Raw genomic sequence first — 23604 nt, forward strand, 5'->3', positions numbered from 1 at the left:
GGAGAAGACAAAGGGGAACCAGTAGATGTGGTGTATTTGGATTTTCAGAAGGCCTTCGATAAGGTCCCACATGAGGTTGGTGAACAAAATTAGGGCACATGGAATTGGGGGTAATATACTAGCATGGATTGAGAATTGGTTAACAGACAGAAAACAAACAGTAGGGATAAACGGGTCTTTTTCAGGATGTCAGGCTGTGACTAGTGGGGTACCGCAAGGATCGGTGTTTGGGCTCCAGCTATTCACAATCTATATCAATGATTTGGATGAGGGGATGACTAAATGTAACATTTCCAAATTTGCTGATGATACAAAGCTAGGTGGCAGTGTCAGTTGCGAAGAGGATGTGAAGAGGCTTCAAGGAGATCTCGACAGGCTCAGTGAGTGGGTGAGATCATGGCAGATGGAATATAATGTGGATAAATGTGAAGTTATCCACTTTGGTAGAAAAAACAGAAAGGCGGAGTATTTCCTAAATGGTGAAAGATTGGGGAATGCAGATGCTCAAAGGGACCTGGGAGTCCTTGTACATGAGTCACTGAAAGTGAATGTGCAGGTGCAGCAAGCCATTAGGAAGGCAAATGGTATGCTGGCCTTCATTACAAGAGGATTTGAGTACAGGAGTAAAGGAGTCTTACTCCAATTATACAGGGCCTTGGTGAGACCACACCTGGAGTACTGTGTACAATTTTGGTCGCCTTACCTAAGGAAGGATATACTTGCCATAGAGGGAGTGCAACGAAGGTTCATGAGATTGATTCCTGGGATGGTGGGACTGTCGTATGAGAAGAGATTGAGTAAACTAGGCCTGTATTCTCTTGAATTCAGAAGAATGAGAGGGGATCTCATTGAAGCATACAAAATTATTACAGGAGTTGATAGAATGGATGCTGGGAGAATGTTTCCCTTGGCTGGGGAGCCTAGAACCAAGGGCCACAGCCTCAAGATAAAGGGTAGGCCATTCCGGACTAAGATGAGAAGACATTTCTTCACACAGAGGGTGGTGAATCTTTGGAATTCTCTACCCCAGAGGGCTGTGGAGGCTCAGTCATTGGGTATATTCAAAACAGAAGTCGATAGATTTCTGACTAGTAAGGGCATCAAGGGATATGGCAATAGGGCCAGTGAATGGAGTTGAGGCAGAAGATCAGCTGTGATCTCATTGAATGGCAGAGCAGACTCGAAGGGCCGAGTGGCCTGCTCCAGATCCTATTTCTTATGTTCTTATTGCTACTGTTCAGGGGCATGTAGACTACGCCCACCAGAGACTTTTTCATAGAATCATAGAAAGTTGCAGCGCGGAAGGAGGCCATTTCGGCCCATAGTGTCCGCGCCGGCCAACAAAGAGCTATCCAGCCTAATCCCACTTCCCAGCTCTTGGTTTGTAGCCCTGCAGGTTACAGCATCCCAAGTGCACATCCAAGTACTTTTTAAATGTGGTTAGGTTTCCTGCCTCTACCACCCTTTCAGGCAGTGAGTTCCAGACACCCACAACCCTCTGGGTGAAGAAATTTCCCCTCAAATCCCCTCTAAACCTTCCACTAATTACTTTAAATCTGTGCCCCTTGGTTTTGACCCCTCTGCTAAGGGAAATAGGTCCTTTCTATCCACTTTATTTAGGCCCCTCATAATTTTATACACCTCAATAAGGTCTCCCCTCAGCCTCCTCTGTTCCAAGGAAAACAAACCCAGCCTATCCAGTCTTTCCTCATAGCTAAGATTCTCTGCTCCCGGCAACATCCTTGTAAATCTCCTCTGTACCCTTTCTAGTGCAATGACATCTTTCCTGTAATGTGGTGACCAGAACTGCACGCTCCACCACCGGCGTACCGTGGCTGCAGTGTGTACCATCTACAAGATGCACTGCAGCAACTCGCCAAGGCTTCTTCGGCAGCACCTCCCAAACCCACGACCTCTTCCACCTAGAAGGACAAGGGCAGCAGGCGCATGGGAGCACCACCACCTCCAAGTTCCCCTCCAAGTCACACACCATCCTGACTTAGAAGTATATCGCTGATCCTTCATTGTCGCTGGGTCAAAATTCTGGAACTCCCTACCTAACAGCACTGTGGGAGAACCTTCACCACACGGACTGCAGCGATTCAAGAAGGTGGCTCACCACCACCTTCTTAAGGGCAACTAGGGATGGGCAATAAATGCTGGCCTTGCCAGTGACGCCCAGATTCCATAAGCGAATAAAAAAAATTTTTTAAAATCCCTTCATCCACTCACTCATTCTGGTTGCTTTCATCTGTATCCTGTCAACAGCTGCAATATCCTGCTTGTACTGTGATGACCAGAACTGTACGCAGCATTCCAAGTAGTCACACCAATGATTTATAAAGTGGCAGGATGACCTTCACTATTTCGGTTCAATATTGACCTTTTAATACATCCCAACCAATGTTCCCTCTAATTTTCTTTTGGGTGCGCGGCCCACTCAAATTTCCGCGCACGAGCGTTTTTTCAAGCGTAAAGCCGCTAAGCCGCCTGCGTGAGTTGAAAAGGGGTCTGGCCAAGGGGGATTGGAATCAAAGATTGGCAGTTAAAACAGTAAATGAGCAATGGGACACCTTCAAAGAGGAGATAGTTTGGGTACAGAGTAGACACATTCCGAAAAGAGGAAAGGAAGGACATCCAAAGCTAGAGCTCCCTGGATGACTAATGATATAGAGATTAAAATGTAACAGAAAAAGGAGGGTTATGTTAAAGGTCAGGTTCATAATTCAGTAGAGAACCAAGCTGAATACAAAAAGTACAGGGGAGAACTGAAAAAGGAAATAAGAGGGGCAAAGAGAGTGTATGAGAATAACGGGTAATATAAAAGGGAACCCAAAAGCATTTTATAAACATATGAATAGTAAAAGGGTAGTCAAAGGAAGGGTGGGGCTGATTAGGGACCAAAAATGAGATCTTCTTGTGGAGGTAGAGGGTATGGCATAAGAACATAAGAAATAGGAGCTGCAGTAGACCATTTGGCCCTTCGAGCCTGCTCCCTCATTCAACAAGATCATAGCTGATCTTCTACCTTAATTCCACCTTCCCGCACTAGCCCCATATCCCTTAATTCCCAAATATTTATCGACCTCTGTCTTGAATATACTCAATGATTGAGCATCCATAGCTTTCTGAGGTAGAGAATTCCAAAGATTCACCACCCTTTGAGTGAAGAAATTTCTCCTCATCTCCGTCCTAAATGGCCGACCCCTTATTCTGAGACTGTGACCCCGTGTTCTAGATTCCCCAGCCAGGGGAAACATTTTCCCAGCGTTAACCCTGTCAAGCCTAAGAATTTTATGGCCTAGAAATTGGGTATAGCCCCGCTTGAGGCGTTAGAACTGGCGCTGTGCAAAGTTTATAGCCAGACGAAACTTATCACTGCCTGGCGAGATATTGGGTTGCATCGCCCCCAAAGGGGATTGAGGCGCTAACTCAGACGTTGCACGGGGCTCCTAAGGCGCAAAAGTTCAGGCGCTACCCAATATCGTCGCGGACGGCGCAGCGCAGGTGATCTCAATTACCGGAAACCACGAGACTTCCAGGCGCCGGCCGGCTCTTAAAGGGGTGGGTCAGTCAGCCTGAGCTGCTACACTCAACGCCCTGTAGGCCTCAGAATCGGCGCTCGCCCTCCTCTGGCGCAACAAACTTGGTGAGGATGAAGACGGTGAGACAGAGAGCAGAGCACTTCAGCACTGAGGCCCTGGACCACTTGGTGTCTGCAGTTGAGCGCCGTCGAGATGTTCTGTATCCTGACAATGGCAAGAGGCCGAATCAAAAGGCTTACCGGCGATCTTGGAGGGAGGTTTCTGAGGGTCAACTCCAACAGCTTGGCGACCAGGACCCCTGTTCAGTGCAGGAAGAAATTCAACGACCTCACTCGGGTCGTTAGGGTGAGTGTTGGTTATGCAAACTTCTGATTCCCTCCATCTGCACCTAACTTCGAGGACCCTGTTGCCATGATGCCCAAATGGCCATCTGTCAGCAAGCACCCATGGCCCTTTCTGGCCACACACATGGACATTTCTCTCAAGGCCACATGTAAGGGCCCTTGCACCATGGGGGGCATGAGATGATCTCTCAAGACATCATGTAAGGGCTCTTGCACCATGGGGGGCATGAGATGATCTCTCAAGGCATCATGTAAGGGCTCTTGCACCATGGGGGGCATGAGATGATCTCTCAAGGCATCATGTTACAGAACTTCCCCTTCTTTCCCCTGCAGTCCAAGCTGGCGACGATGCGGAGGGAGCAGCGTCGAACCGGTGGCGGACCTCCACAAGTGGTCACTCTCACGGATCTCGAGGAGAGAGTGCACCAGATTCTTGGAGGACGTCTGTCTGGTCCTGTAACCACTGCAGCTGCCGACCCCATTCTCGACAGCGAGGGTAAGGCTCTCACCTTTTGCAACTGTCTCCTTCCACTTGGTCCCCCCGCCAGCATGCTTCCTCAGTGTGCCGCAATCTGCCATGCCTTTCCGCCAACCTGTCCTTTTGCTAAAGCCACTCTTCCACCTCCCTGCTTTCAGATGATGCATCACCAACTGGGGATCCACGCCCTAAAGCTGCCAGTGCCAGTGCCTCCGGAGTTGAGGATCAGGAGGAAGCCGGACCATCCGCTCCAATCTCAGAGGAGCATACACATGTACAGACTGGGGATAGTAGTTCCCTGGAGGGGAGGTGGGGGGGGGGGCTCTGATGATCAGGCAGTTGCCGGACCAAGTGGCATGCAGCAACGCAAGGGGGGTAGGCAAGTTCGGCCACCGTCTCCCCGGAGGGCAAGGCAGGTAGTGATGACTGCTGCACAGAGTGCAGAGGAGGTGCGTCGCCTGGCTGAAACGAGCACCCAGGCCCGGCTCAGGCACACTGAGCTGATGGCTGCAGTGGGGAGGATGCCTCAGTCAATAGATTCACTGGCAAAGAGTGTGTTGGACTTCGGGGCAACAATGGAGAGGACTCTCCGGGGCTTCAGGGCAACAATGGACAGGACTCTCCAGGGCTTCGGGGCAACAATGGACAGGACTCTCCAGGGCTTCGGGGCAACAATGGAGAGGTCTGTCGAGGGCTTTGCACCAACAATGGAGAGGACTGTCCAGGGCTTCGAGGCCGCTATGGAAAGGACTGTTCAGGGCTTCGGACAATCCCTGGAAAGGTCTGTCCAGGGCTTGTCCGAGGCAGTGGAGCGGTCAGCACCGGCCTTGTCCGAAGCAATGGAAAGAACTGTCCAGGGTTTCTCCGAAGCACTGGCACCTGGCTCACAGGTCCTCACTGCTGCCATGCAGTCACTTGCCGGCCTCATCCACACCCAGATTGAGGCAACGCGAACTCTCACTGCAGCCACCCTATCTGCATCAGCTAGGATCACCCCGGGCCCTTCCAGTCCCATACAAGGCCAGGAATCAGTGGAGCATGCGATTGTGGCAGATGAGCCGAGCCGGTCCCCTCAGAGAGCCAGTGTGTCGTCCGACAATGGTGCAGGTGTCCTCTCTCGGCAGGTGACCATTCCACATGCCAGCGCTGGCACGTCTGCAGTGCAGCTGCCACCACCTGCAGTGCACACTGCTTCCAGCCATACTCAGATCAAGCATCCTGCGTCCGCACCCTCCAAGCCCAGAGGTCGGCCAGGCTGTCCCTCAGGGGCTTCTGCGCTTCCAGACAGTCAGCAGGCGTCCCCCAGCCTTCACCCAGCCACTGGGGTTCAATTACGTAGGAGCAGCAGGGAGGGAAGGGGCCAAGCACGAAAGAGAAGTCGTTCTCCATCAAGGGGCCAGCAGTAGAGGGAGGTCCTGAGACGCTTCTTTGGCCTAACTCAAGGAGACCCTCACCTGTTGCAATTGTTGGAAAAAGTTTGTTCAGTTTGGCGGCTTTGCCGAAGAGTTTATTGTTATTTTGTTTGTTATGGTTTCTGTTGACATGACGTTGATTTGCTGTAATGAAAGACTTCTGTGACAATAAAGAGAAGTTTAAATGTGCTAAGGTGTACGTGAATAATTACAGTGATGCTGGCCTTCAGATGCTTTCAAACATCCAAAGTGCGCAGCAGTTAAGACACTCATCATTCTGCCAGAGGGGCCTCGAGACGACTCCTCATGAGCCAGTGACGGATGTCCCTTCCACTTTCAGGAGCCCTTCCATCTTCCTCCTCATGCTCCTCCTCCTCCTCGTCCGCATGCTCCTCCTCCTCCTCCTCCTCCGCCTGCTTCTCCAGGATCAGAGGGAAGGTGATGAATTGACGCCTTCTCCTATAAAGGGCAGCTGTAACTTGCCGGATGCAGCAGTGGACTGCAGCCTGAGAGATAATCGCGATGTCCCCAATGGCTCACTGAAAGGATCCGTTGCCATAAAAATTGAGGCCAACAGTCAGTTTAGCGGCCACCGACAGAGAGGTCATGCACCGTTGACGCGGCTGCAGATCCTCAGTAAGCAGGTGGCACAGCTCAGTAACAACGTCCATCCCGATTCGGAGCCTTCGCACACACTGCTCCTCCGACATGTCAAGGTATGACCCCTAAAGACCCTCGCAGCATACCCTCGGATTGGGCAACCTCCATTGCCCCTCCTCCTTCTGGCCAATCCCGGCCCTCTCTCCCGCCGTCTTTCTGCCCCTTCATAGTGTTCGGCCAGGAGCCCGTCGCCCTCCAAAGCATCTCCCATTCCGATGCCAGTTGGTCAGAAGGCTGTTAGGTGTAGTGCTCCAACTGCTCCGGACAGGTTTGAGGGTCCCAAGTACTCTAATGCTAAAATCCAAAAACTCTGCTCCACAGTAGCTCCCCAACTCTCTCCACCAACGATCGCAATGAACAGGCCAAGTGGCTGAACCTTCTATACTAGAGCTGTCCCCTTTAAATAGCGCCCCCCGACTCCGAGAAGGGCCTGCTAACGCTCCCTCGAACTGTCACTAATAGCGCTAGGCGTTAAGGCTCCGGGCGCCACCCAATATCCGCTCAGGCGCCCCTAAAAGGCGTTGCACGATGAAATGACGTCATTATGTGCTTGCGCTCGCGGGCGCGCGCAAACACTTAGCGCAGGCGTTAAATGTATAGTCAATATGGGAGTTGTCGCTATCTTCATTGCGCCCGCCCCAACATTAGGCAACGCCCCAATTCTCGGTCTCTTAAGGCGCTAACCGCTGGCGCAAACAACCGAATTTCTAGGCCTATATGTTTCAATTAGATCACCTCTCATTCTTCTAAACTCTAGGGAATATAGGCCTCATCTACTCAATATCTCCTCATAGGGCAATCCCTCCATCCCAGGAACCAGTCTAGTGAACGTTCGTTGCACTCCCTCTAAGGCAAGTATGTCTTTCCTTAGGTAAGGAGGCCAGAACTGTTTTTATGTACACAGTACTCCAGGTGTGGCCTCACCAATGCCCTGTATAATTGTAGTAAGACTTCTTTCCTCTTATACTCTAATCCCTTTGTAATAAAAGCTAATATACCATTTGCTTTCTTAATTGCTTGCTGTACCTGCATGTTAACTTTCTGTGATTCATGTACAAGGACACCCAGGTCCCTCTGAATGCAAACATTTCCCAGTCTCTCACCATTTAAAAAATATTCTGCATTTTTGTTTTTCCTACCAAAGTGGATAGCTTCAAACTTCCCCACATTGTATTCCATTTGCCATGTTCTTGCCCACTCAGTCAACCTGTCTATATCTCTCTGCAGCCTCTTTGCGTCCTCCTCACAGCTTACTTTCCCACCTAACTTTGTAACATCAGCAAACTTGGATATGTTACACTCAGTCCCTTCATCTAAGTCATTGATGTAGATTGTAAATAGCTGAGGCCCAAACACTAATCCTTGCGGTACCCCGCTAGTTACAGCCTGCCAACCCGAAAAAGTCCCATTTATTCCTACTCTCTGTTTTCTGTCCATTAACCAATCCTCAATCCATCCATGCTAATATATTACCCCGAATCCCATGAGTCCTAATTTTTTGTAATAACCTCTTGCGTGGCACCTTATCGAATGCTTTTTGAAATTCCAAATGCACTACACCCACTGGTTCTCCCTTATCCATCCTACTAGTTACATCTTCAAAAAACTCTAATAAATTTGTCAAGCACGATTTCCCTTTCATAAAACCATGTTGAATCTGCCTAATCATATTATGATTTTCGAAGTGCCCTGTTACCACGTCCCTAATAATAGATTCTAGCATCTTGCCTACTACTGATGTCAGGCTAACTGGCCGATAGTTTCCCATTTTTTCTCTTCCTCCTTTCTTAAATAGCAGGGTTATGTTTGCTACCTTCCAATCCTTGGGGACTGTCCTAGAATCTAGGGAATTCTGGAAGATTAATGCAGTACCAATGCATCTGCTATCTCTGCAACTACCTCTTTTAAAACCTTAGGATGCAGGTCATCAGGTCCAGGGAATTTGTCGCCACTTCGTCCCATTAATTTCTCTAGTGCTTTTTCTCTACTTATATTAATTACGTTAAGTTCCTCACCCTCATTAGACCCATGGTTCCCCACCATTTTTGGCATGCTTTTTGTGTCTTCTACCGTGAAGACAGATACAAAATATTTGTTTAATGTCTCTGCCATTTCCTTATTGCCCATTATAATTTCTCCTGTCTCTGCCTCTAATGGGTCCACGTTTACTTTCACTAATCTCTTCCTATTTACATTCCTATAGAAACATTTACAATCTGTTTTTATGTCTCTTGCTAATTTACTCTCATATTTTTTCTCTTTCCTTATCAATTTCTTTGTCCTTCTTTGCTGAATTCTAAAATCCTCCCAATCCTCAGGCTTACTACTCTTTTTGGCAACATTATAAGCCTCTTCCTTTGATGTGATACTCTCTTTAACTTCTCTTGTTAGCCACAGTTGGGCCACTTTTCCTGTGGGGTTTTTGTGCCTTAATAGAGTGTATATTTGTTGTAAATTATTCTTTAAATGCTAGCTATTGATTGTCTACCATCATATCTTTTAATGTAGTTTCCCAATCTACCGTAGCCAACTTGCCCCTCATACCTACATAGTTTGCTTTGTTTAGATTTAAGACCCTAGTTTCGGACTTAACTAAATCACTTTCAAACTCAATATAAAATTCTATCATATTATGGTCACTCTTCCCTAAAGGCCCTTCACTACAAGGTTATTAATTAACCCTTTCTCATTGCACAATACTAAATCTAAAACAGCCTGGTCCCTAGTTGGTTCCTCAACATACTGATCTAGAAAACTATCTTGTATACATTCCATGAACTTGTCCTCCACATTATTATGGCGTAAGTACTGCATGAGTACTTTGCATCTGTCTTCACTAAAGAAAAGGCTGCTGCCAATGTAACAGTAAAGGAGGAGGAGGTAGAGAAATTGGATTGGACAAAATACATAAAGAGGAAGTACTTAAAAGGTTAGCAGCGCTCGAAGTAGAAAAGTCACCCAGTCCGGATGGGATGCATCCAAGGTTACCTAGGGAAGTAAGGGTGGAAATAGCAGAGGCTCTGGTCACAATCTTCCAATCCTCCTTAGATACGGGAGTGGTGCCAGAGGACTGGAGAATTGCAAATATTACACGCCTGTTGAAAAATAGGGGAGAGGGATAAACACGACAACTACAGGCCAGTCAGTCTGTCTGTGGTGGGGAAACTTTTAGAGACAATAATCCAGAAGAAAGTTAATTGACACTTGAAAAAATATGGGTTAACAAATGACTGCCAGCACAGATTTGTTAAAGGCAAATCATGTTTGAATAACTTGATTGAGCTCTTTGATGCGGTAACAGAGAAGGTTGATCAAGGTAGTGCAGTAGATGTTGTATATATGGACTTTCGAAAGGCGTTTGATAAAGTACCGCATAATAGACTTGTTAACAAAATTGAAGCCATGGGATTAAAGGGGTAGTGGCAGCGCGGGTACAGAGTTAGCTAAGGGACAGAAAGCAGAGCGTAGTGGTGAATGGTTGTTTTTCAGTCTGGAGAGAAATGTCACCTGGCATGAAGGTACAAGGGGTTAAAAATTCAGTTTGGGGCGCCAAGCTCGCCTGGGCGCCGGAATTACCGCTGCGCGCGGAGTCACTTGCGCCATCGGGATATTCAGTTTCAGCGCCCCGAATGGAAGCCGGCCGCTAAACAAGGAAGCGGGGCGCCGAAACTGAATATCGGCGCGCAAAGTGCCGCAGCGCCACCCGCTGCGGCACGGCACGACACACTGCGGTACTGCAGGCCTTCCTCCCACTGTTAAGGGGGAGGTGCCTGCAACAGCGCGATCCCCGCTCGCGAGTGCCGGCAAATGAGCCCGGCACCAAGGAGAAGTGCCGGGCTCTCGGGAAACAGCCGGCAATGCCGCGGGGGGGAGGGGGGTGTAGGAGGCCGGGGACGGAGGTGCAGGCAGGCGGCCGCCGAAAAAGCGGCCGGCTGCACCTCCACCTTAACTCGCCCCACTACCGCCACAGGTAGGCCCCTGTGTACCAGTCGCTATTTGCGGCCGGCGCGGAAGAGGCGGCCGCGACCTAATATGGCGCTCGGGGCGGTAGCGGGGCGCTGCGCACACCGATGACGTCATCGGTGGCGGCGCAGCGCTACAGGCTAATGCCGCCATTAGCGCCCTGCTAAATATCGCGGTGGTTGTGGCCAGTGGCGCTAAAGCCTCTGAGTGGCCTCTTTGGGCGCAAACTGGTGGCGCAAGCAACTGAATTTCTAGGCCTTAGAGTCATAGAGTTATACAGCACAGAAAGAGGCCCTTCGGCCCATCGTGTCTGTGCTGGCCATCAAGCCCTGTCTATTCTAATCCCATTTTCCAGCACTTGGTCCGTAGCCTTGTATGCTATGGCGTTTCAAGTGCCCATCTAAATGCTTCTTGAATATTGCGGGTTCCTGCCTCTACCACCCTTTCAGGCAGTGAGTTCCAGATTCCAACCACCATCGGGGTGAAAAAGTTTTTCCTCAAATCCGCTCTAAACCTCCTGCCCCTTACTTTGAAACTATGCCCCCTGCTTATTGACCCCTCCACTAAGGGGAAAAGTTCCTTTCTATCTACCCTATCTATGCCCCTCATAATTTTGTAAACCTTAATCAGGTCACCCCTCAGCCTTCTCTGCTCTAAGGAAAACAACCCCAGCCTGTCCAGTCTCTCTTCATAGCTGAAACGCTCCAGCCCAGGTAACATCCTGGTGAATCTCCTCTGCACCCTCTCCAATGCAATCACATCCCTCCTATAGTGTGGCGACCAGAACTGCACACAGTATTCCATCTGTGGCCTAACCAGCATTTTGTACAGCTCCATCATCACCTCCCTGCTTTTATATTCTATGCCTTGGCTAATGAAGGCAAGTATCCCAAATGCCTTCTTAACCACCTTGTCTACCTGTCCTGCTGCCTTCAGGGATATATGTACATGCACACCAAGCTCCCTCTGATCCTCTGTCCTTCCTAGGGTCCTACCATTCAATGTATATTCCCATTGTATAGTCCTCCCAAAATGCATCACCTCACACTTTAAAGGGTTAAATTCCATTTGCCACTGTTCTGCCCATCTGACCAACCCATCTATATCGTCCTGTAGCCTGAGGCTTCCCACCTCGCTATTTACCACACCACCAATTTTCGTGTCATCTGCGAACTTACTGATCATACCTCCTACATTCATTTCTAAATCATTAATGTACACTACAAACAGCAAGGGACCCAGCACCGATCCCTGCGGTACACCACTGGACACAGGCTTCCAGTCACAAAAACAACCTTCGACCATCACCCTCTGCCTCCTGCCACTAAGCTAATTTTGGATCCAATGTGCCAAATTTCCCTGGATCCCATGGGCTCTTGCTTTCTTGACCAGTCTCCCATGTGGGACTTTGTCAAAAGCCTTACTGAAGTTCATGTAGACTACATCAACTGCACTACCCTCATCCACACACCTAGTCACCCCCTTGAAAAATTCAATCAAATTGGTTAGACATGATCTCCCCCTGACAAAGCCATGCTGACTATCCTTGATTAATCCTTGCCTCTCCAGGTGGAGACTAATTCTGTCCCTCAGAATTTTTTCCAATAATTTCCCTACCACTAATGTTAGGCTCACTGGCCTGTAATTTCCTGGTTTATCACTACTACCCTTCTTGAACAATGGTACTACGTTAGCTGTTCTCCAGTCCTCTGGCACCTCCCCTGTGGCCAGAGAGGTTCTGAAAATTTGTGTCAGAGCCCCTGCAATCTCCTCCCTTGCCTCACACAGCAGCCTGGGATACATCTCGTCTGGGCCTGAGGATTTATCCACTTTTAAGCCCGCTAAAACCGCTAGTACCTCCTCCCTCTCAATGCTAATTTGTTCAAGTATATCACAATCCCCCTGCCTGATTTCAATGCCTACATCGTCCTTCTCCATAGTGAACACAGATGCAAAATATTCATTTAAAACCTCACCTACATCTACTGGCTCTACACACAGATTGCCACTTTGGTCCCTAATGGGCCCTACTCTTTCCCTGGTTATCCTCTTGCCCTTAATATACTTATAAAACACCTTGGGATTTTCCTTTATTTTGCCCGCCAGTGTTTTTTCATGTCCCCTCTTCCCTCTCCTAATTTCTTTTTTAAGTATCCCCCTGCACTTTCTATACTCCTCTAGGGCTTCCACTGTTTTTAGTTCTTTGTATCTGCCAAAAGCCTCCCTTTTTTTCCGAATCAATTCTTGTATATCCCTTGACATCCAGGGTTCCCTGGACTTGTTGGTCCCACCCTTGACCTTTACGGGAACATGTTGGCGTTGTACTCTCTCTATTTCCTTTCTGAATGACACCCACTGCTCTGATGTGGATTTTCCTACAAGTAGCTGATCCCAGTGCACTTTGGCCAGATCCTGCCTTATCATATTAAAATTGACCTTCCCCTAATTTAGAACCTTTATTTCCCGTCCATCTTTGTCCTTTTCCATGACTACCTTAAATCTCACCGAATTATGGTCACTGTCACCAAAATGCTCTCCTACTGACACTTCTACCACTTGCCCGGCTACATTCCCTAGAATTAGGTCCAGTACCGCCCCCTCTCTTGTAGGACTTTCTACATGCTGGCGCAAAAAGCTCTCCTGGATGCACTTTAAGAATTCCGCACCCTCTAAGCCTTTCACACTCTGACTATCCCAGTTAATATTGGGGAAGTTGAAATCCCCTACTATTATTACCCTATTATTTCTACGCTTCTCTGAGATTTGCCTACATATCTGTTCCTCTATCTCCCCCTGACTGTTTGGGGGCCTATAGTACACTCCCAGCAAAGTGCTTGCCCCCTTTTTGTTTTTAAGTTCTACCCATATGGCCTCATTAGAGAAACCTGCTAAGATATCATCCCTCCTTACTACAGCAATTGACTCCTTGATTAATATTGCGACACCCCCTCCTCTTATTACAATTAGACAGTTTGTTTAATTTACATTCAAAGCTCAAGACTCCCTTGGACTTCTGAAAATTTTGTGTCTCACTGCCCAAACATTAGAACAGACTACAGGTATCCCAACCCTGGTGCGTAACTGCACCCCAGATACCCTAAAACCCAACCTCAAGTCAAGGTCTGTACCAGTTAACTTAAACCCTAATCCTGGACTGCAACTCTACCCCAGGTAACCTAGTCCTCAATCCCTGGGCTTCCAAATCTATTCCAGATGCTGAAATTGTCACATCTGGGACATTGGGCACTGTTGTACCCGAGGTAATCAAACCCACACCACTGGCCACTGTTGTACCCGAGGTAATCAAACCCACACCACTGGGCATTGTTGTACCCGAGGTAATCAAACGCACATCACTGGCCACTGTTGTACCTGAGGTAATCAAACCCACACCACTGGCCACTGTTGTACTAGAGATAATTAAACCCACACCATTGGCCACTGTTGTACCAGAGATAATTAAACCCACACCATTGGCCACTGTTGTACCAGAGATAATTAAACCCACACCATTGGCCACTGTTGTACCCGAGGTAATTAAATCCACACCACTGGGCACTGATTCAGCGAAGTAGCAACTGGTATTTTTGGATGGTATGCAAAGAGCAGTGGCTCCATTACCTTCTCCAGCTCTTGTCGTGCTGATGTCCAGGTCATCTCGGGTTCCATTTTGTGACTCTAGGTACGTAGCTGGGACCCAGCCCTGCTCCTCTGCTGTACTCACAAACCACCAACCTGAAATAGAGAAAGCAAAAATTGTTGCGTCTTTCATTTTGTGTGAACTCATTGCTGGCCCTAAACCTCTCCGCCTCTCTACCTCTCTTTCCTCCTTTAAATGCTCCTTAAAACCTACCTCTTTGACAAAGCCTTTGGTCATCTGCCCTAATTTCTCCTTGTATGGCTCGGTGTCAAATTTTCTGTCTTATAATACTCCCATGAAGCGCCTTGGGACATTTTACTACATTAAAGGCGCTATATAAATACAAGTTGTTGTCACTCTCACCTCACCTCTGGAATTCAGCTCTTTTGTCCATGTTTGGACCAAGGCTGTAATGAGGTCTGGAGCTGAGTGTTCCTGGCGGAACCCAAACTGAACATCGGTGAGCAGGTTATTGGTGAGTAATTGCCGCTTGATAGCACTGTCGACGACACCGTCCATCACTTTGCTGATGATTGAGAGTAGACTGATGGGGCGGTAATTGGCCGGATTGGATTCATCCTGCTTTGCCAGTGTTGTAGCTGTACTGGAACAGCTTGGCTAGAGGCGCGGCTAGTTCTGGAGCACAAGTCTTCAGCACTACAGCCGGGGGCACATAGCCTTTGCTGCATCCAGTGAACTCAGCCATTTCTTGATATCACGTGGAGTGAATCGAATTGGCTGAAGAATGGCTTCTGTGATGGTAAGGACCTCAGGAGGAGGCAGAGATGGATCATCCACTCGGCACTTCTGGCTGAAGATGGTTGCAAATGCTTCAGCCTTGTCTTTTGCACTCGCGAGCTAGGCTCCGCCATCACTGAGGGTGGGATTTTCATGGAGCCTCCTCCTCCCATTAGTTGTTTAATTGTCCCACCACCATTCACGACTGGGTGTGGCAGGACTGCAGAGCTTTGATCTGATCTGTTGGTTGTGGGCTCGCTTAGCTCTGTCTATAGCATGCTGCTTCTGCTGTTTAGCATGCATGTAGTCCTGTGTCGTAGCTTCCCCAGGTTGGCACCTCATTTTTAGGTTCAGCTGGTGCTTCTCCTGGCATGCTCTTCTACATGGTCCCCTGGCTTGATGGTAATGGTAGAGTGAGGAATATGCCGGGCCATGAGGTTACAGATTGTGGTGGAATACAATTCTGCTGCTGCTGATGGCCCACAGCGCCTCATGGAGCTGCTAGATCTGTTCTGAATCTATCCCATTTAGCATGGTGGTAGTGCCACTCAACACAGTGGAGGGTGTCCTCAATGTGGGCGTCTCCACAAGAACTGTGTGGTGGCCACTCCTACCAATGGGCAGATGCATCTGCGACAGGTAGATTGGTGAGGACGAGATCAAGTTGGTTTTTCCCTCAAGGTCTCATGCTTTTTCCAGTCAATTCAGTTCGCAGAATATAACATTAGACTCAGAGCCCTTAGTTTAAAAAAAATTCATTCTCAGGATGTGGGCGGTTTGGTACAACTGAGTGTCTTGCTAGGCTACTTCAGAGGGCAGTTAAGAATCAATCACGATGGTGTGGGACTGAAGTCATATGTAGGCCAGACCATGTAAGGACGGCAGATTTCCTTCCCCAAAGGACATTAGTGAACAAGTTGGGTTTTTATGACAATCTGACAGCTTCATGGTCACTTTTACTGATACTAGCTTAAAACTACATGCTCCTCATGGCTTTAATGGCTTTTCTATAATGTAGTCCCCAAATTGCACAGTACATAACCTAACCATTGCTTCATACAAATTTATCATCTCTTTGCTCTTGTATTTCCGTTCCTCTGTTCCTCCATCCTTCAGCATCTTTCTGCTCAGTTTATACTCCTATTCCTTGTTTTTCTTAGTAAAATATATTGCCTCAGACTTCTCCACATTAAATTGCATCTGCCACTTGCCTGCCCATTCTGCCAACCTGTGTATGCCCTCCTTATATTTGGAAGGTGTGCAATGGAACTAGAACAAGCTGGCAAATTGGAACACGACTAGTGGCCCGGGTGAAGAAAGAAACAGGCCGACACCAAGGCTGCAGACTGCCCACCAGCACGGTGCTCCAATGGAGGTCAGAATACCAAAATATATTAACAAAAGTAGTGTTGACACTGACCCCGGGGTACGTGTATCATATAATATAATGAGCATTACCCAGTACCTATACTGTATTTGCAGAATCTGCACTGAAACGTGCTGATAGGTTATTTCTGCTTCCTTGAGTTCAGTGTGTAACCACTTTCTAGAGATCCAGCACAGCACTAGAAAGGAGCAGTGAAATAAAACTTTAGTGTGTGGTTTTGCATTGAAATAGAGGACACCCTCAGTCACAACATGTTCTTCAATCTCTATTTATAGTAGCCCTCATGGCTCACTGCAGAATCAGGGTTTTGCATTTTTGGAATTGGGCATTTCCTTTCCTTCCTGGCTTCTTCGGAATGATGCAGTCAGAAATGTCTCTCCCCTCCATGTAGACAGCAAGATCTATATGAGGAGCTCAGTCAAAGGTTCTGCCCGAAGATATCAGGTTTAGAGTATTTATGGGAAAGAACAAGGAACAATCAAACGTGAAAATATTCAACTGGAAGAGGGCTAATTTCAGCGAATTGTAAACAGATCTGGCCCAGGCAGATTGGAATCAAAGATTGACAGGTAAGACAGTAAGTGAGCAATGGGAGGCCTCCAAAGTAGGTGGCTCGAGTACAAAGTAGATGCATTCTCACAGTCTTGCTACAGCTGTACAGGGCCTTGGTGAGACCGCACCTTGAGTATTGTGTGCAGTTTTGGTCGCCTTATCTGAGGAAGGACATTCTTGCCATGGAAGGAGTACAGCGACGATTCACCAGGCTGATACCTGGGATGGCAGCAATGACGTATGAGGAGAGATTGTGTCGATTGGGCTTATACTCACTGGAGTTTAGAAGGTTGAGAGGGGATCTCATCGAAGCCTATAAAATTCTGTCAGGTCTGGACAGACTAGATGCAGGAAGGATGTTTATGATGGCCGGGGAGTCCAGAACCAGGGGTCATAGTCTAAGGATAAGGGGTAAGCCATTTAAGACTGACATGAGGAGGAATTTCTTCACCCAGAGAGTGGTGAACCTGTGGAATTCTCTGCCACAGAGGGCGGTGGAGGCCAGTTCATTAAATATATTCAAAAAGGAGTTGGATATATTTCTTAAGGCTAAAGGGATCAAGGGATATGGGGAGAAGGCAGGGACAGGGTACTGAATTTGGATGATCAGCCATGATCTCATTGAATGGCGGAGCAGGCTCGAAGGGCCGAATGGCCTACTCCTGCTCCTATCTTCTATGTTTCTATGAGAGGGAAAGGAAGGGCATCCAAAGCTAGAGCAGCCTCGATGACTGAAGATAGAGATTGAAATGATACAGAACAAGTTGACTTATGATAAATATCAGGTTCATAATACAGTAGAGAACCATGCTGAATGCAAAAAGTACAGGGGAGAACTGAAAAAGGAAATAAGAGGGGCAAAGAGAGTGTAGGAGAATAGATTAGTGGGTAATGTGAAAGGGAACTCAAAAGTCATTTGACTAAATGAGTACTTTGCATCCGTCTTCACTAGAGAACATAAGAACATAAGAAATAAGAGCAGGAGTAGGCCATACGGCCCCTCGAGCCTGCTCCGCCATTCAATAAGATCATGGCTGATCGTCAACCTCAACTCCACTTTCCCGCCCCATCTCCATATCCCTTGATTCCCCTATAGTCAAAAATCTATTTATCTCAGCCTTGAATACTCAAAGACTCAGCATTCACAGCCCTTTGGGGCAGAGAATTCCAAAGATTCACAACCCACTGCGTGAAGAAATTCCTCCTCATCTCAGTCTTAAATGGCGTACCCCTTATCCTGAGACTATGCCCCCTTGTTCTAGACACTCCAGCCAGGGGAAACAACCTCTCAGCATCTACCCTGTCAATCCCCTTCAGAATCTTATATGTTTCAATGAGATCATCTCTCATTCTTCTAAACTCCAGAGAGTATCGGCCCATTCTACACAATCTCTCATCATAAGACAGCCCTCTCATCCCAGGAATCAATCTAGTGAACCTTCGTTGCACCGCCTCCAAGGCAAGTATATCCTTCCTTAGATAAGGAGACCAAAACTGTGCCCAGTACTCCAGGTGTGGTCTCACCAAGGCCCTGTACAATTGGAGCAAGACTTCTTACTCTTATAATCCAACCCTCTTGCAATAAAGGCCAACATGCCATTTGCCTTCCTTATTGCTTGCTGTACCTGCAGGCTCGCTCTCTGTGTTTCTTGCACGAGAAGAGGATGCTGCCAGTGTCACAGTAAAGGAGGTGGTAATAGAGAATGGGGAGAGGGATAAACCTGGCAACTACAAGCCAGTCAGCCAAATTTCTGTCATGGGGAAACTTTTAGAGAATATTAGTTGTCACTTGGAAAAATATGGGTTAATAAGTGACTGCCAGCACGGATTTGTTAAAGGCAAATTGTGTTTGACTAACTTGATTGAGTTCTTTGATGAAGTAACAGAGAGGTTTGGTGAAGGCAGTGCGGTTGATGTATATCTGGACTTTCAAAAGGCGTTTGATAAAGTACCACATAATAAACTTGTTAACAAAACTGAAGCCCATGGGATTAAAAGGGCAGTGGCAGCGTGGCTACGAATTTGGCTAAGTGACAGAAGGCAGAGCGTAGTGGTGAAGGGTTGTTTTTCAGACTGGAGGGAAGTATGCAGTGGTGTTCCCCAGGGATTGGTATTAGGACCACTGCTGATATACATTAATGACTTGGCAGATGACATTTAATGCAAAGAAGTGTGAAGTGATGCATTTTGGTAGGAAGAATGAGAAGCAATATAAATAAAATGATACAAATTTTAACGGGGATGCAGGAACAGAGAGACCTGGGAGTGTATGTACACAAATCGTTGAAGGTGGCAGGAGTTGAGAAGGCTGATAAAAAAGCATTGGGGATCCTTGACTTTATAAACATAGGCAGAGAGTACAAAAGCAAGGAAGTTATGCTAAACCTTTATAAATCACTGGTTAGGACCCAGCTGGAGTATTGTGTCCAATTCTGGGCACCGCACTTTAGGAAGGATATCAAGGCTTTAGAGAGGCTGCAGAAGAGATTTACTCAAATGGTTCCAGGGATGAGAGACTTCAGTTACTTAGGGAGACTAGAGAAGCTGGGGTTGTTCTCCTTAGAGCAGAAAAGGTTAAGAGGAGATTTATTAGAGGTGTTCAAAATGATGAAGGGTGTTGATAGAGTTAATCAGGAGAATGTTTCCAGTGGCAGAAGGGTCGGTAAACAGAGGACACAGATTTAAGGTAATTGGCAAAAAAATCGAAAAGCAAGATGAGGAGAATTTCTTTTTTTTTAACTCAGTGCATTATGATGATCTGAAATGCACTGCTTGAAATGGTGGTGGAAGCAGATTCAATAATAACTTTTAAAAGGGAGTTAGATAAATACTTGAAGGGGAAAATTTTGCAGGGCTCTGGGGAAAGCACAGGGGAATGGGACTAATAGGATCGCTCTTTCAAAGAGCTGGCACAGGCACGATGGGCTGAAAGGCCTCCTTCTGTGCTGTACCATTCCGAGATGAAGCACTAGTGAGTGTTAAGCCAGCACTGCAGCACGACACAAGATTTTGCACCTAGGCACTTACTGGTTTCTGGAATTTCAAAATGCTCCACTCCTATTATAATGGTTTTACACTGTCGAGGGGAGCCAAAAGATTCAAAGAGTGATACAATCACTTTACATAGTCAGCAATTAGCAAGAGCATGATCCTATTTTAATTCATTCACGGGCTGTGGGCATCACTGGCAAGACCAGCATTTATTGCCTATCCCTAATTGCCCTTGAGAAGGTGGTGGTGAGACACATCCTTGAACAAATGCAGTCCGTGAGATGAAAGTACTCCCAACAGTGCTGTTAAGGGAGGGAGTTCCAGGATTTTGATCCAGCGACGATAAATTTCCAAGTCAGGATGGTGTGTGACTTGGAGGGGAACTTGCAGGTGGTGGTGTTCCCGTGTGCCCGCTGCCCTTGTCTTTCGAGGTGGTAGAGGTCGCGGGTTTGGGTTCAAGCCAAATCAAACAAATCAGCTGCCATCCATTAACTCAACTGCTCTAGGAACCATTGTGCTGCAAGAGTCTCTCCAACAACTCTTGGAATCAAGAGAACTTGCAGCAACTGGTCACTATCTGGCTTAATACCTGAATCACACAGCTCATATTATTCACAGTCTGTTCATATAGCCATTATTAATATGCACTAGAGGTGCTGTATATTCTTGTACATGGGTTTGTCCCATCTCTTAGAGATGCTATCCAATCCTGCATCAGTGTTTATCTCGCCTCCCAAACACGCTGCACATTGGTCCCTAAGTCTCCTGAGGCAGCTTGTTCTGCTCATTCACAACAGATAGTACTTCACAGGTCAATGGAGTCAGTGTGGGCCAAAAATGAGTCTAGAGTCACTGGCCTAGAAATTCAGTAAGGCGCCGCCAGCTTTGCGGCCAGTTACCGCCCAAAGAGGGCTTCTGCGCCAATAGAGGAGTTTGCGCTGATATTCAGCGCAGCGGTAATGGCGGCGGTAGCCGTTAGCGCTGCGCCGGCACCGATGACGTCATCGGTGTGCGCAGTGCCCCGGTTCCGCCCCGATACCGGCCCGACCCCCATATTTAGTTGCGGCCGCCTCTTCCGCAGCGGCCGCAAACAGCGATCAGAAAACGGGGCCGTACTGTAGCCTTAGTGGGGCGCTTTAAGGTGGAGGTGTGGCCGGCCACTTTTTCGGCGGCCGCCTGCCCGCACCTCCTTCCCCGGCCTCCTCCACCCCTCCCCCCCCCCCCCGCGGCATTGCCGGCTGCTTTCCGCGAACCCGGCACTTCTCCGTGGTGCCGGGCTCATTTGCCGGCACTATCCAGGGGCGATCTCCCCGTTGCAGGCACCTCCCCCTTAAGAGAAGGAGGAGGCCTGCAGTACCGCAGACTGCCGCTCCGCAGCGGGTGGCGCAGCGGCACCTACAGCGCTGAAATTCAGTTTCAGCGCCCCAAGCGGGGGCGGGCACACCCTGGAATAGCGCCCGGTTCCGACTTGGGGCGCAAAAACTGAATATCTGACGGGTGCAACTGGCTCCGCGCTCAGAGCTAACTTTTGGGCGCACGCCAGCTGGCGGGCCCAAAGTGAATTTCTAGGCCACTGACTATAGCCAGTAGACGGCTTCTGACTTTCATTAGGGCAACATTATGCTTTGGCATCAGTCTAACATTGCCAATCATGGAGGCTAGGTATAATCATATCCATCATTGATACATATTCTGGTTCTCAGAAATAAACAGGAAATTAAGTTAACTTAGAAAGTAAGATTTATAACATCTCCAGCATCCTGCACATTACCTAATACTACAGTACATCCCTTTCATAATCAGCTCCTTAAACATGACTCACTTACAGAAAATTTTTCCAACAAATTTCTGAAACAAACAAATGCTAAATACTCACTGCAACAATCCTACAAACCTGCAACAAACCTCCTCACTGTAACAAAGAAAGAATTTACATTTATGTAGCGCCTATCACATCTGCAGTATATCCCAAGGTGTTTCACAGCCAATGAAGTGCTTTGAAATATAGTCCTTGTTTTTACATAGGCAAATGTAGTAGCCAATCTGTGCGCACAAGGTTCTACAAACAGCAATATGATGAGTGACCAGCTAACCTATTTTGGTGTGTTTGAGGGTTGAAAAGGTTAGCAAGGACACCAGGAGAACTCACTGCTCTTCTTCAAAAACATGTCATGGGATCTTTTACATCTTCCAGAACTTAAAAGGCAGACGGGGCCTCAATTTAACATCACATCCAAAAGACTGCACCTTTTTAAAATTTGTTTTGTGATATTGGCGACATAGGCAAGACAGTATTTATTACCCATCCCTATGAACCTAGAGGTTCAAATACATAATTCCCTGAAAAGTGTGAATGCAGACAGGTTAAACCATAAAAAAAATACAATTTAGGTTTTATAAACAGTGGCACTGAATACAAAAGTAAAGAGGTAATAATATGCAGAAAGTGATGAATTGGTAACACAATTGCTCATTGCTGTACTGTCCTACTTGTATGTTCAGAATTACTCTACTTTCTGTATAACTACAGACTATAAGAAACTGAAGCTCTGCATTTTGCTCTTCAGCCTAGGACAAAGCCTCCTTTCCCTGCAGCCTGCTGTTTTTCTCATCAGCCCGACTCCGGTATCAGCTTTCAGTTCAACTGAATACAACCCCTCACTCGAGTGGAATGCACCAGCCTAATTAGGGAATTAACCCTGCTCAATTCAGACAAATAGAGTTAACGCAGGAACAATGAATATGAATGACCACTAGAATGTTCAGCTATTTCTCACTGTCTGCAGCATGTTGGTTCCTAAATCTCAGCTGAATCTTGGGCTGGAATTTTAACTTGGAGGCAGGGAGGGAGCGGGAGAGCTGGAGGGTGGTTGGGAAACCTGGGAGAACGGCAACCTCATAGTTCCCCAACCCCGCACAGCCTGCTTCTACCTCCTTCCCAAGATCCACACACAGGACTGTCCTGGTAGACCCATCGTTTCAGCCTGTTCTTGCCCCACGGAACTTATCTCTTTCTATCTCGACTATCTTTTCTCCCCTTGTCCAGTCTCTTCCCACCTACATCCGCAACTCTTCTGACGCCCTCCGCCACTTTAACAGTTTCCAGTTTCCTGGCCCCAACCGCCTCCTTTTCACCATGGACGTACAATCCCTCTACACCTCCATCCCCCACCAGGATGGCCTGAGGGTGGTCTGCTTCTTCCTTGAACAGAGGCCCAACCAGTCCCCATCCACCACCACCCTCCTCCGCCTGGCTGAACTTGTTCTCACATTGAACAACTTCTCCTTTGACTCCACTCATTTCCTCCAAATTAAAGGTGTTGCTATGGGTACCCGCATGGGTCCTAGCTATGCCTGCCTTTTCGTGGGATATATGGAACACTCTTTGTTTCAGTGCTACTTGGGTCCCCTCCCTCAACTCTTTTTCCGGTACATTGATGACTGTATCGGTGCCGTTTCCTGCTCTCGCCCTGAACAAGACAATTTAATTCACTTTGCTTCCAATTTCCACCCTTTCCTCACCTTCACATGGTCCATCTCCGACTCTTCCCTTCCCTTCCTCGACTTCTCCGTCTCCATCTCTGGAGATAGGTTATTGACCAACATTCACTACAAGCCCACTGACTCCCACAGCTACCTGGACTACACTTCCTCCCACCCCGCCTCCTATAAGGACTCGATTCCATTCTCCCAATTTCTCCGTCTCCGCCGCATCTGCTCCGATGATGCCACCTCCCACACCAGTGCTTCCAACATGTCTTCCTTTCTCCTCAACCGAGGATTCCCCTCTACCGTGGTTGACACGGCCCTCGACCGGGTCCATTCTATCGCCCGCACTTCTGCCCTCACCCCTGCCCCTCCCTCCCGGAACCACGATAGGGTTCCCCTTGTCCT

General features: G+C 47.7%; 1 protein-coding gene across 5 annotated transcripts in view; it reads right to left on the reverse strand.

Annotated features, from left to right (window-relative positions):
• sh3pxd2aa (SH3 and PX domains 2Aa) overlaps window positions 1-23604 on the reverse strand; it is a 650923-nt gene that overhangs the window by 163008 nt on the left and 464311 nt on the right. For all 5 annotated transcript variants that reach the window (XM_085994085.1, XM_085994084.1, XM_085994083.1 and 2 more), the window contains one exon: window positions 14024-14137. In XM_085994085.1, coding sequence (XP_085850211.1) covers window positions 14024-14137 — 114 coding nt within the window. The remainder of the gene's footprint in view (window positions 1-14023; window positions 14138-23604) is intronic.

Source organism: Somniosus microcephalus, chromosome 8 (genome assembly GCF_052327205.1).
Source record: "Somniosus microcephalus isolate GS21.2 chromosome 8, FLI_Smic_1.0, whole genome shotgun sequence".
Classification (NCBI taxonomy): Eukaryota; Metazoa; Chordata; class Chondrichthyes; order Squaliformes; family Somniosidae; genus Somniosus; species Somniosus microcephalus.